The 14,717-nt window shown below is 41.1% G+C and overlaps 1 protein-coding gene across 1 annotated transcript; it reads right to left on the minus strand.

The window, feature by feature from the left end:
- Window positions 1-4,667: 4,667 nt before the first annotated feature.
- LOC113174556 (insulin gene enhancer protein ISL-3) lies at window positions 4,668-8,420 on the minus strand. Its single transcript, XM_026378621.1, has 6 exons — window positions 8,287-8,420; window positions 7,748-7,937; window positions 7,164-7,423; window positions 6,128-6,423; window positions 5,523-5,690; window positions 4,668-5,316 (listed from the first exon to the last, which is right to left on the minus strand). The coding sequence occupies exons 1-6, from the start codon at window positions 8,342-8,344 to the stop codon at window positions 5,200-5,202; spliced, it is 1,089 nt and encodes a 362-aa protein (XP_026234406.1). The 5' UTR covers window positions 8,345-8,420; the 3' UTR covers window positions 4,668-5,199.
- Window positions 8,421-14,717: the final 6,297 nt, after the last annotated feature.

Below are 14,717 nucleotides of genomic sequence, written 5' to 3' on the forward strand. Positions count from 1 at the left end.
TTTTATAGTGAGTCATTGTCGAGTGGGGCGCCTCCAACCTTCCTCTCTCCTCCTAATGGGTGTTGGTGTGTTGTTTTTGCAGTAGATTTACGCGTGGGTGGGGCTCTGTGATTTACAGAGCTCTGACACTGTCTCAGCAGCTGGACCAGAGAGGCTGATTGTGGCTTTCTGTGTGGCTTTGTGTGTGTTCCAGGTGAGCCTGAGGCCCTGCATGCACACACCGTGGGCAACATGGAGCAGAGACTCCTGTGTGCACGTATGAGAACATCATGCACGTAGACACACTTTATTGTTGTGTAATTCTGCAGGCAGATGCTACATTTGCATTTTCCTCTTTAAAGGTTTAGCAGAGGACGAGGACATGTTTGTTGTCCTGCAGGGACTGAAGGCTCATTAAGTTTTCAAAATTACTCCAGTTGAGTTTTCTTTTTGTTAAAATCCAGACAAAAATAGAAGATGATGTCAAAATATGTCAACACTACACAGAAATACTAAATCTGTTTTTAAAAAAAAGAATCTATGTGTTTTTAATGCAGCTTTCTGAAACACTCTCTGCTTGTTGGCCCCAGTGCTTTTAAAAGTTTAAAGGATAATATGTGGATATTTACTCATCGTGTCAGTTTCCTATAAAAGCAGCATTTATTCCCCGAGATCGATAATACACAAGTAGCCTGGAATTACACATAGGTGTTGATGCTGCCCTTTTACGTTATCAGTGTAACCTAAGAGTAGAGACGACTCAGTTCTTGTCAACAGACGTTAAATTGACCATTACCCATCTAAGATAAATTAGTTCTTAAATTTCCCATAAAAACCCTGAGAGGAGCAAAAACACAGAACACAATGTAAAGATGTTGACACAGGAGTTAAACCTCTGTTTGACTGTGTTGTGTGTGTGATCTGAGACAGAGGAGCTGTTTGTGCACAAATAACAGGAAGAGTTCATGTTCCTGTTCTGTTATATGATTTAATTAATTTAAGCTATTGAGACCCTCGGCTTGCTCATTGTTTCCCTACTCCAGAGCCACACTTTCTCTCACCCCCCACCCTCATCTCTCTCTCTCTCTCTCGCTCCCATTTCAGTCTCTGCATTAAGTCAGCCTGTCAGAATGCTTCCCTCGAGAGTTCAGGACTTCCAAGTTCGTCCCAGCAGTTCCTCGGCTGGTGGCCCCAACTGGAGCAGCGAGGTCACAGAGCGCCGGGTGTCGACGTTTTCAGGCTCAAACGCGTAAAACGCACACTACACCTATTCAAACATGTTCCCTTTTCTATGTTGTCTTCTCCCTTCAGATGTGTTTCTAATGAAGAAACTCTTCTTTTGTCTTAGGATGAATGTGGCCTCAACATTCCTGATAGTTTAGATAGATAGATAAATTACCGATTTTTAAAGTCATAATATATTATAGAAAATGTACTTTATGAAGAACAATTTCCCTGGATGAAGGTGCATGAGGGATAATAATAATGGAAAAAAATATAACAACAACAACAATAATAATAATAATAATAATAATAATAATAATAATAATAATAATAATAATAATGACAAATATAACAACAACAATAATAATAATAATAATGATAATAATAATAATAATAATAATAATAATAATAATAATAATAATAATAATAATAATAATGACTTTTCCTCTGTTCTTTTATTTATTTATGTTATTTTATTTATTCTTGATTCAGTTTCAGATCTGATTCCTTTAAAATGCCCCAAATAATAAAAGTGCAGTCAAACTGGATCCATCTCTGTGATCTGCCGGTGGCGACACAGGTTGTGAGATCCAGTTACGGTTGGTTAAAATACAACATTCACAGTCATGTGTGGAAATGTGAAATCAAGATTAAAATATTTAAGTATAAGCAGACATTTTCTTCAAATCACTGAACTGTTAAATTTTGCGTTTTTTTACAGTTTTTTATGACATTAATTAAAAATCACCTCCAGAAAAAAACAAGACAAATAATGAATCGTTGCTTTTTTCTTAATTATGTTAAATGTAGAGTTTGAATTAATCATATGTTACAGCTCCATTGCTCCTTTTGCTAAACTGCATTGTCTGGGTAGGAACCATGTACAGTTCGTGTTTAGTGGATGATTGTGACGGATGATGCTTTAAATCATCTTTAAAACAAAACAGAAAAAATTCCCAGAGTAAGAATAAAACAAAAAAAATACGATATCAAATATTAGAATTAAAAGAATTTATCGGAGTTGATGCAGAATTGTTTCATTAGACTGAATTAATACGATTTCCACTCCTGAACCACTAAACTAAAAAGAATTCGCTTCGTGAACTGAAACAACAACAAACTTAAATATTAACAATTAAATATTAAATATTAACAATTAAATATTAACATGACGTTTTTTAGTTAGTGCTAAATTAGACCTGGACACACTCGGGTGTTCAAAAGGCCAAAAAAAATAAATGCAGCATGTGTTTGAATGTTAGATTCACTAGAAAAGAAAGAATTGAAAATGTGAAGACAGTAAAAAATCCTGAATATTCGCTGCTCAGCTGCGCGCGTCTGTCAGTCACCGTGTCGAGTGTCGGTGGGCGGAGCTGCAGGTCCTCCGTGCTCACCTGGTGATCTCATTACGTCCAGCCTTCCACCAATTAGAGAATTACATCACACCTTTAAATGGACTCGTCTTCTTAATCATTCATGATGCGGTGTCATTCCCCCTGACAGCGTCTGGTTGCGCTGTGGCAACTTGACACATGCACACTCGTTTTCGGCTGCGGCCCAATCACGCTGCTGCTGCGAGTTCATCGCAAATACCGCGAGAGCTGAGGAAGTCAAACAAATAAAAACATTTGTTAGCAGTTAATTCGCTTCAGGCCCAAACATGTTCCCGTTAAATGAGGTCAGTCCGGCCCGTCACTGGTCCCACACTGCAGCTGGACGTGTGCGCGCTCTGGACGGAGATCACCGCGCTGTGTTTGGGTTTTGGATGGAGACGCCCATTGATAAACTTGATCTTAGGCCTTACAGGTCCTCAGACGTCGTTTTATGGGTGTCAGGACAGACAAGCAGGATGACTGAAGCGGAAAACGTGAAAAACGTCAGCTGTGTTGCAGCTTAATGAACTTCTGATGATGCTCGTTTAGAGTTGGCTGCGGTTCCGTTTGTCCCGTTCAGTCTCACATCCATTCCTCTCATTGAATCAGTGGCATTAATGGAAATAATTCTGATTTTACAGGTGTGTCTTTATTTATTTGAGCGAACGTGGCTGAATTAAAGCTGATATTTGGAATATTACTAATATTTTAGTTAATGTTCGTTTCACGCGCTTTGGATCCTGGACATGAACTGTTGTGGCTCCTTTATGATTTTCTGCTGGAGAGCAGCAGATAGGCCTGCATTCCTGTGTGTTACCGCCATTGTTATTCTTCTTCTTCTTATCTGTGTTATCTTAATCTGCTCACATTGTTTTCTTATCGTATTCGAAATAGCTCAATTACAAATCTATTATCTGTCTTTTGTCATTCAAACTTCCGACCAACACGCGGTCAGAGCAGCCTATTAGATTTTCACACTAAATCAAAACACACTCATCAGTTATTTGCTGTGTTAGAGTCCAGTTCTGTTCCTCGATGCATCAGTATAAACCGATTTATTCACTATTTAATTTGGAATAAAACTAAATAAAACGCGACTCTCGCCTTCCACGATTTAAATTCCTCACAATCTCACCTGCGTGTCCGTGTTTCCACTTCTATGATAAAAAGCATTTTAAGACATTTTAAGAACAGATTCATCCACTGGTTTTCAGTTCCTACTCCTCAGCTGCACTGTAAAAGAGGTCACTTCATTTATTCTGAGCTGTCATCTCGGCCTGACCCGTGCGCAATAACGCAATTCACTGAAGGAAAATAAACCGAGCAGGAGAAGTGACCCTTTACGAGCTGCTCTCTGCTCCCCTCACTTACGAGGGGCTTCGGGGAGGGTGTGTGTAGCTATGTGTGTGTGTCTGTGGAGGGGGGTTAGTTAGTTTGTTGTGGCTTCAGTGAGTGTATCGCTTGCAGGTGATGCCAGGACTAGATAAGAGGTCGCTGATCCCTGCGCGCTGTCTAGACTCGGCTTGTGACTCTACCAGAGAAACTGGACTGAGCACAATTTACAGCAGATTTTTGCCCCCAAGATAGTAAATGACCACCAGCCACAGAACCGAAGGGGAAAGCAGCGGAGATGGATGAGGATGATAAGACAGCAGAGCCTCCAGGCTTCAGTTCAGACAGGCCAACATGATGGTGATGGAACAGGACGAACGACTTGTTCAGTTCAGTGAAACTCGAGTTTTTCCTTTTTAACGCAGTGAATCTGTTCCTCAAACACAGACACAGAGGATTAGTATGTGTCCAAAATCACAGATAACTCGCTGTCATGAAGACTAACGACCTGCTGCCTGTTTGGATGTGGACACTGATTTTTTTATTTTTTTTTTTTGTTGACACCATTAAATCTGATTCAGCTTCTGTAACTCAGCTGCTGTTCTCGAGTTTTTTGCTGTAATAAAATTCAGCTTGATTTTTTTATAAAATACGATTCTATCAGTTCCAAATGCAGCTGTGCGCCTGAACAGACACTGGGAACGAAGACACTTTATGTATTCAGCTTTTTTTATTTTTATCAGTTAATAATCCCTTTACGAATTGTTTTCCTAACAATAAATAATATAACAATAATTTACTTTTTGTCCGAGAAGCTCAAACAACCTTAAGATGCCCCTTAAGATGAAGTATTTTACAACACGAAGAAATATCATGCTCTGACCTTAAGACTCGACAACGCAATGAACGTATCAAAAGAAAATTCTCATGATAAAGAAACAAGACACAGAATGATCACAATGAAATAGCAGAATCTGTTTCCAACTTTGTTTCTGATGGAGGTTTGTTGTAGTAAATCCACCGGGAGCTCTTCTGTACATCTTCTCTCTCCGCATCAAGTCATGCAACAATTGTTCTGCTTTAGTTTTTGTCAATGAAAAATCTCCAACAGAAAAGAACTCGGAGTCTTTGTTCCATCGGCTCCATGTGAGAAAAGAAAAAACCAAAAACAAGCTCCTCTCTGTAGTTTGGGCGATGTGATGAGCTGCTCACATGCAGGGGACCGGGATCATGCTGCAACTGTCCTTGCAGGAAGTGAAGGGGGGGTCCGACAGGTCTGAGGGGCCCCGTTTCACGTCTCCACCGGGCTCGGTACCATACTGTTGGGGGTGTCCGGTAGCTGAGAGGACAAAGAAGTCACGTCGCTGCCCGAGGAGTTCCCGAGAGAGCCCGATTCAGAGAAAGACACCTGGAGACAGGGAACACTGTGATAAGACTTTTATTATAGACAGATGACAGACAGACAGACAGACAGACAGACAGACAGACAGACAGACAGACAGACAGACAGATAGATAGATAGACAGATAGATAGATAGATAGATAGATAGATAGATAGATAGATAGATAGATAGATAGATAGATAGATAGATTATTTCCATTATTTCCACGCACCAGTTGTTGGAAGGCTGGCTGGTCCAGGTCGCTCTGCAGGGCGAACTCGCTCAGGGCCTTCCATGGAGGCTGGTAGGTCTGAACCTCCACTGGGTTTCCCTGCACGGTGCTCTCATGTCGGATAGGGCTCCCAGCCACAAGAGGCGTCCCCGTGAGGCCCTGCAGGTTCTGACGAAATGTTCAAAACACATTTTAAAATCTGTCTGTGTCCAGGATTTTATTAGAAACGCATCAGCTGTTTGAGTAAAGCTTGATCTGGGCTCTGATAGATGCAGAGGACGTTTTAATCTTTCAGGTCAAGCAACTGAAGCCAAAGCTATTGATGCATTATTCATTGACTAAAAGTTTGAATACAGAACAACTCTGGAGCCAAGTGGAAAACCTGCACTGTGATCCACTTCAACTGTTTGGAAACGAGTCAAAATAAGAGCAGAAGACTAGAACCAGCAGTCAGACTCATCCAGAACCGAAGCAAACACATGTTTATCAGGTTTGTGTTGAACCATCAGATTAAATACCCACAGGAGGATTCTATCATTTTAAATAAAGCAAACAAAGAATCAACGTGGAATAAACGATGGAAGTAATCAAGTGGTCAAACTTACGAAGATGCTTACAGTCTTATCACTGTGCTGCTGCTGCTGGAGCTGCTTCATCAGGATCGATTTCTTTTTGTCTTTGCAGCGCTTGTTCTGGAACCAGACCCGGATCACCCTGGGGCTCAGGCCGGTCATCTCCACCAGCTGCTCCTTCATCAGCGCGTCCGGCCTCGGGTTGGCGTTGTAGCAGGTCCGCAGCGTGTGGAGCTGCTTCTCGTTCAGCACCGTCCGCACCCGCGTCGTCTTCTCCGACTGCTTGTGGACGTGGTTCCGATGCGGGGCCTGCCGCACCGTCACCGGGTCTGTTGAGGACGCAACACATCTGTTAGAGGCCTGGAGAAGCCTTTGACGCGCTGCTGCAGCGAGCGGCTGTTCTGCTGCGTCGTTTACGCAGGAAAAGACAATAATGATTTTAATGGATGTGATTTCTTCATCTCATGCATGGAAATAAAAAAGAACTTTTGTCTTTTCTCTTATTTTTAACACGTTTAACTTCCTGCATTGCTCTAAAATCAGGGCTCGTTTGTTTTCCTCTGAAGTTGAGGTGAACCTCTGCCGCTGCAGGCGCTTCTCGTTCCTCTCAGCTCGTTTGAGTCGAGCTTAAAGCAGGAAGCTGCTGAACATAATTCAAACATTTGCTTTGTTCTCTTTCTGTTGGCAGGAGCCCTCGAGGTGACAGCTCGGCGCACACGCGCACACGCACGCACACACGGCCACGGCCGCGACTTAAAAACCAGATAATTCAGATAATAGAGGCCGGACGGGTCAGTGGTGATGAGAATAAATAGGAAATGAGCTAAAGAAGGAGGCAGCACACAGAGTGCTGAGTGCACAGAGACACGGAGGCCGAATTAAAGGAGTTCAAAAATAGAAATGACTGAAATCCTAATTTACAGCTTTTTATTTATTTAACATTCAAGTTTTGCTTCTAAAGTAGTGAAACATGTCTCTCCAGTATTTCTTTAAATTCAAGGGCCCTTCTTAATAATAATGATAATAATAATAATAATAATAATAATAATAATAATAATAATGATCTGACCTGCCAGGTGCAGCGGTCTGTTGGAGTGGATGTGTCCGGGGCTGATGGGGCTTCCTGCGGAGCTTCTCTCCAGCAGGCTGTGGTCCGCCCGGCACAGCAGCTCGTCTTCCCGCAAAGAGAACTCGTCTCCCGGCAGCAGCTGCCTGCTGCACACCGAGCACCGAAAACACTCGATGTGATACACGTTATCCCGGGCTCTCATCACCAGGTCGCTGCTGCTGAAGCCCAGGTTGCATTTTGCGCATTTTATTCCAAACAACCTGGAAAATTGAAAAACGATCAAAGCATTAAAACAGAAGAAGAAATGTTAAAATTAGGAATAATAAGAACAAAGTTTCGGCTGAAGTGGAGGAGATTTAACTGTTGCTCTGATACTTTTATTAATAAATGTGTGGTTTTATATTTTTACTGTAGAATTGTGGATCAGCTTTCTGCTATTTAACTTTATATTTTGATGTGTTTTACTGAGCATTTTAAAATCTAAATTAGTGTTTTTATTTATTAAATAGACCCACGTTTAACTTAAATGGAAAATTCTTAAACGAACTGTTGTGTGTAAGGTAAATATCTCCAGTAACTCCTACCTTACATAATCTCTTTTGCAATAGGTTTTGCCGTCCCGGACGAAACAAGTGCAGGTTTCATCCAAGTACTGGCTGCACTCCGCGCACTTCAGGCAGGCTGCATGCCACTCCAGGTCGGGAGACACTCTCAGTATGTACTGGTCATGGATCTGACTTCCACATCCTACACACATGGCGAATCCTGGCTTCTCTGTGAATCCAAGTCAAACACTGTGAGCACACTCTCGTTTATTACTGTCGTTCATTTATTAAAGTGCAGTTTGCGCGTCTCAGTCTGCGCTGAACTTCTGTCTATCAGCTCTTCATGTAACACATGGAGCTTCTGCCAGCTGTCGTCAAACTTTACACTGAATTATTTCATTTTCTACAAAGGAAAAAAAAACGCGCAGTCACAGAAATAACGCGCAAAATTGCGCTATTCTATAAATTCCTTCAGGACGCGGCGCATTGCTGAGTATATATCACGTAGCCCACAGTGACGCCGCGACGAAAACAGTGTGTGCCACTGGAAACTCAGCGAGCACTGGTGCTGTACTTACTTTTGGAATGATCCCCCATATCACCCAAGAAAGAAGAGCTGAAAATAATATCCACCATACAGGAAGGGTGCAGGGGACGGTGGTAGAGGCAGAAAAGATGAGGAGGTGACTGGTCCTTCGGATGCCTCCCTGATAAGTTGTGTCTCTTCGGACTGGAGGGGGGGAGAGAGGAGGCTGCAGGGTCCCACACGCCGCTCCTCTGACGTCATGACGCCGACACCGGATTATCCAATCTCTCGATTTCTCTCAACCTGTGAAAAAAAAATCAATCCAGGGCAAATTTATGGATGACAAGAGTCCAGTAATGCAGATATTGATGTTTAGTTTCTCCTCACAAACAGTCAAAGGGAGAAAAATAAATAAAATAAATGTTGCACAAAAATTCTTCACACTAAAAAATAATCATCTTATTATTATTCTTATTAAAATCTGGCAAAGTTTCTACTAAATTTATTAAGTTAAACAACATTTTAACTTCACACAGTGAAACACCGGCTGCTTGTTGGGGTTTTATTTTGTCCACGTCACAATTTCTTACATGATGTACACAGAATATTCACACAGACAAGGCGTCGTTGTCATATAATTAATTTGACATCTGTTGTGACTGTAGTTTTTACTGACCTTTTTAAAATGTTACTTGTTTTTTTTTTTTTTTTTTTTTTTTGCAGTGCTGCAGTGCTGCTATATGAAACGGGAAAAACTAAGCATATGTATATATATATATATATATATATATATATATATATATATATATATATATATATATATATATATATATATATAAATATATATATATATACAATTCAAAGCATACAGTCCAGTCTGTGGTCTGAGGTCATAGGACCCCTGCTCACAGCTACTTGAGAGCGCCATCTACTGGACACAAACTGGAACATCACTCATTACAAACAGGTTTGCTTTAGAAACGCTGAACACACGGAAGATTCATCTCATTTTAATTCTGTGAAGATATTTAAAGGCTGATTTTATTTACACAATTCCGTCTCCGCAGTTTTTTCAGATGCCGGCTCTTATTTTGAAAGACACACCCTCCTGCTCATGGAAACCCTGGTTTGATTGGATCAGGAGCAGCAGCTTGTGCACCTGACAGCTTCAAGGGGCATTAGTTCATTAATCAGCGACATGAGGCCTCGGAGATGTGTGGATATGATGTCGAGTCTGTTTCTGAAGCTGCTGCAGGTCAAACTGTTTGTCAGCTCGTTCATGGTGGTTTAATCCCTCAACATGTGAGGTGGGCCTCCTGCAGCCATTTGAGATTCACTTCAAATTGTAAAAGCACCACGTTACCTCCAAACTAATATAACGTAACAAACTGAGAGTTGGTTTGTGGAACTTCTCCTGTCACCAGTGACGCTGTAGAAAATACAGAGATGAGTTTATTGAGCCTCTGTCGTTAATTGAGCTAATTGTTGTTGGATCCTGTCTGACCACTGGTACCAGCTGTTTGAAGGTAGGCAACACATAACACCTGCAGCTGTCCGTGTTACACTAGGTACAAATTCACATACACAGTCATACGTATCCTACTGTTTTTTACTTCATGCATCACAAACAGCTCACAGACCACAGTTTTATTATAAACAAACACAAATTGAACCTAACTCAGTGAAAAGCATTCAGTAGTGGTTGATATGAGGTGAAAACGCAGGAGAAAAACAAACCGAGCAGCATCTATACCACAAAACAGCAAACAGCAGAACAAGGAGAAGCATAGATGTGAAGTTAGCTGTCAGTTTTATCAATAGAAGAGTCATCTCATATTTAGGATGAATTAAATTAAATCTGTAACGTGGCTCTTATTGAGCTTTATTTCTAGCCTGGACCAGAATAATACGCTTTATGATGAACTCAATACTGAACTCAGCAGCATCAGTGAGTCCACATTTCACTGCAGGTTTTCAAACCACTTTAAGTTCCCTTCGTACACAGTGTCTTAAATATAACATTAATTTGTTGAATATATTTTAAACACAGACTAAGCATTACCTCGATTTTTAGTCCCCAGAGAGCTTATTACAAGCATTAAATTTAAAAGTCTGAGTCACTGTCACTAAAGATCTGTGAGAGCTCTGTAAGCCTCAAATGTTGTGGTTCCCTTTAAAGAATCTCCTCCCCGGAGTCTCTGCTAAGCTGGACGTGGCTGTAGTTTCAGAAAATACTGAGGTCAAATCCCAGGGCACTGTTGTCAGGACCATGGAGAGGCGGCTGTTGTTGTTGTGATAAATGTAGAGGTGGAAACAACAATGTGAAGATTAACGAGGGGACAGAAACAATATAGAACAAGTAACGCTGCTTTAACGTCGTCCAAATATTTTCTCAGAGGTTCTTTTGTATTTAACTTGTATCTCTGCCTCACTACTACTTTACTTTTATTAAATGAATCATTGCAATAATAGAAAATAGACAGATTCCTTCTGTGGACACGTTAAATGTGAAGTGTTGGTAAATTGTGGTTTGGAATACTGTGGATTATTTATTCTCGTTGTAGTGCAGCAAGATAAAATATTTGGAAGAGCTCTGCAGGTCAGAGTTTCATATACGTCTAACGTGCAGTGAAAAATCATGGGCAGCATCATTGTTAATAACTTTCAGTCCACGTCTGGCCATCCTGGCTGTCACTCCAGCATAAAAGCCTCCCAGAAGAATCTGTAATCACAACTTGATGGGGCCCATTAACCTCATGAAATATATATGTGTGACTGAAATCATCCACTTAAACTTTGGCAAGAGCCAAATGTTCTTGTTTGGTGAGGGGGGGTGGGGGGGTTCTGGGCTGAATTACTGAACTTTTCACAGTGACTTCTCTTCTCTTGAATCTTTTAGGGTTCTATGGCACTTTGCCTCTATTGTCAGACCTATAACTAATTTACTATGGCCATCGCTGCGAACTCCCCGAGCTGGATTCAGTTGAAGTTGTGCCAGTTTGTTTACGTCCAGTCCAACGTTCTCCTGTAACGTGCTTGTTATTAACTGGTGAACTCTAATATCTGCAGTTTTTAGCATGTGTTACTAGAACCCTTCGTGTTCCTGTTGCCAACATGCTTCTTATCACAGTTAATCTCAGAATGTGTCTTTAAAGGAGCGGTAATTCATTTCATTTATTTTGCGTTAATGGTAGAAGAGGTGTGCTGTTGCTGTTGAAGTGAGATGTTCAGTAGCGTTCAAGCCTAATTACCGGTTCATCTTTCTGCACGAGTTGTGATGTTAGCACTTCTCCCCTCTTGTCTTGGCCAAGATGAAACCTGCCTCATACGAAACAGTGAATATTTCAGACGCTGGCCTTGATTCAAAATCACTGAGGCTCTAAAATGATTCAACAGTAAAACATAAAAAGCTTTATTTTCCTAAATGTGTCACTGTCCTTGGCATGTTTGGGTTGTGTTCGACGCCAGTACTGTGTCATTTTACCTGGACGCTGACATGTGAGCTCAGCACATTGAAAATCTTTATTGAAGTGTTTGGTAGCCAGTGTACTGTTACTTCATCCTGAATTGATTTGACGTCATGCCCTTGCAGTTTGTTGCTTGTGATGCTTACACCGAGCATTTCCAAATGTTATCTGCCAACACCTTGTTCTGAACTCCTCAGATTTTTATGGCATCATATTTTATGACTATATGAACAACAGCAGTTTCCTGCTTAGCAATGGAAATCCTTGCTCTCCTCCTAAAGCACCAATTGAAAAACCACTCATACGCTCGATTTACGGTATCACGGAAATCTGCAGTTCAGCCAGATGCTTTGTAAAATTCACATTTTAATGTACTTATTGTTTTGCCATAAATTTCAGACAGTTGATTGGACTCTAGAGGTTTGGCTGCACTCACAGACCAGCCTTGATCGATAAACTATAGTTTATGACGTGAGGAATTATAGCAGATTTGATCTAATCTAGTAGTTTTACACCAATGCCACCTCTCCTCTGTCCTCTGCCAACCGTCTCTGTGTCCAACTAGGTCCATGTTTAATCACAACGACTCCCTTTTACTGTATAAAGAGGACTTTATTATATCTTTGAAGTTAACTTGCAAAAAAGGGAATCCGTACAGAGCAGAATCAGATCAGCTCAGTTTAACGTACAGACAAGGACTCTAGAAACACAGGATGTTACTGGAGTTTGAAGGCAGTTCATGGATTTTGATGGATGTGCTGATTGTGTTTCAAACACACTTCAGTCCACACTGGCAGCTGTTAAGCTGACTGGGTGAAGCGTGTTCACAGAGCACAGTGTATCTTGGTATATAGATAAATGGAAGTTGGTAGTTGTTAAATATCTGTGATATGTCTTGTTTATTGCAGAGAATACTACAGACATACTGTGCATTATTTAACCAACATGAGCACGCACTCATCCTCTCTAGGACCTTCACAGTGTGAGAGGTGAGTGGATGTGAGAGCCACAGACCTGTAGTCATTTAGTTCACCTGTACACTTTACTTTGGGTACTGGGACGATACAGGCTGCGTCAAACCTGTTGAAGAACTTAAGTCCACATCATCCACTGGTGTCTGGTGGTTCTTTTGTTTTTGTAGCCAGTGAAGTTGTTATTTCCCCCCCCACACACACACACACACACACACTTCTCTGATGTTGTTCTCTATTGTATTTCTGTAGTCATCCTCAGCCTGCTTCAGTTTCCTCTTCAGCTTACGTTGGACATGTGTGAGCCTTTCTGTGTCTCCATTTAAATACCACTGTTATCTGGTTAAGGATAGTCTTGATCTCACACAGTTATAACAGTGTCTCCACAGAAGTTGATGTAATCCATGAAACACTCAACCTGTCTGTCAATGTCCATGCTTTCCCTTCTGCTTCCAGCAACACGTTCCAATCTGTGCATTCAAAGCCGTCCCGTAGAGACTCGGCAGCCTCAGGTGCCCACTTCCTGACAGTGTTGGTTGCAGGTTACTTCAGTACACAGGGTTCATAACATGTCTGCAGTAGAACCAGACAGTGGTCTGACCTGCCGAGTGGAGGTAAGGCAGTAGAGGTTTAGGCCTCCGTGACACTTGACACTCCACTAGTCAGGAGACAATCTGTAGAAATCCAGTCAGGTGTCAGATGAGAGTCCCAAGTTTAAAATCTCCTGATATTACAACGATGCAACAACCTGGTAACAGCCTGATGGACGACTTCACATGCAACATTAGCATTTGCTCTCGATTGAATGTAAACGAGTATTGGAATGATATGACTGAATTTTCCTGCGAACATAATACAGTCTGAGACCATTTGTCCGGTCAACATATCCTCTGCCTGACAGTAATATGACCAGGGTTACACCATCTCCTGTATACAAATACAGCAAGTCCTCCACCTTTGTCTTGCCACTCGCCTGAGCATCTCTGTCTGCTCGTAGCAGGGTGAAGTTTGGCACATCCACATGGGAATCTTCAGTGTTTGGATTCAACCTGAATCAGTAAAACACACCAGGCTACTCTTTTGTTCAGTATAGAGTTGACATTTCCCATGATGGATGGATGGTGGGAAAGATTTCTATCTCCATGTCTTAGTCTTTAGTTTATCACCAGCTCGACATCCACGGAGAGACCTCTTCAGCTCAGCTGGAGTGAGGTGATAAACTCCAGGTTTGCTTCGTTGTGATAAAGGACGTCATCTCTTGTGTAGATTCTTTTTCCCACACTAATATCCATAGGTGATTAAGATATAAAATATAACTCTGGTTAGTTATATAGTATGAATGTGTAAAATATGTCCAAGAGAGTGAACATTTTCAGGAGCTCGAGACTCTCCTCTTCTAATCTGTTCTTAAAACATCAAACCTACTCTTGCACATCATTTACCATGTACAGTAAGTTGTAGTGTAAATACTAAAATCAGTGTATGAATGTTAAATATTCTTTAATTGTTTAAATGTACATGTTCACAGACACTTCGTGCTTCCTCTCCGAGACATTTGAACATCAACATTTGAACTTCCTGAAATGTAATTAATACTGGAGCTGCTTGAAGGCTCTAAATGATTTTACAGAACCAGCAGTGACTTCGCTTCGAGTCCGCGCGTATGTTCAGAGTCAGCGAAAACTCAAATTAATGTAAGCACTCAAGCTGGAAGATATTAAAACTGTGTAAACAGATGTGGCCTCAAATCATTTTATAATAACCCCAAAGACAAAAAGGTCAAGTGTTACCTTTAAGATATTACATTATAAATAGTTTATATACCGTATATCACAGCAGAGATGTTATGACCTGCATCCACAGTTATTTGTGACGGGTCCAAAAACAGTGAGGGGAAAAAAAATTACATCGTCATTCAAGCGAAGCCGATCTGAGAGGGGAACCATGTTGCAGATTTATAATTCATCATTCAGAGTTAATGCAGTATTCACATGATAATTAGTATTAATTTTTGATTGGTGCCTCAGGGCAGCTCTGCATTGTTG

The sequence above is a fragment of the Anabas testudineus genome, chromosome 3, assembly GCF_900324465.2.
Source record: "Anabas testudineus chromosome 3, fAnaTes1.2, whole genome shotgun sequence".
NCBI classification, from domain to species: Eukaryota; Metazoa; Chordata; class Actinopteri; order Anabantiformes; family Anabantidae; genus Anabas; species Anabas testudineus.

What these genes read in the sequence shown, in the direction of transcription:
- LOC113174556 (XM_026378621.1), bottom strand. Translation starts at nt 8,344, where the DNA reads ATGGTGGATATTATTTTCAGCTCTTCTTTCTTGGGTGATATGGGGGAT. An exon ending in TATGGGGGATCATTCCAAAA is followed by an intron (nt 7,938 to 8,286) that starts GTAAGTACAGCA and finishes TTGGATTCACAG; the next exon opens with AGAAGCCAGGATTCGCCATG. An exon ending in ATAAGACTGTAAGCATCTTC is followed by an intron (nt 5,691 to 6,127) that starts GTAAGTTTGACC and finishes ACATTTCGTCAG; the next exon opens with AACCTGCAGGGCCTCACGGG.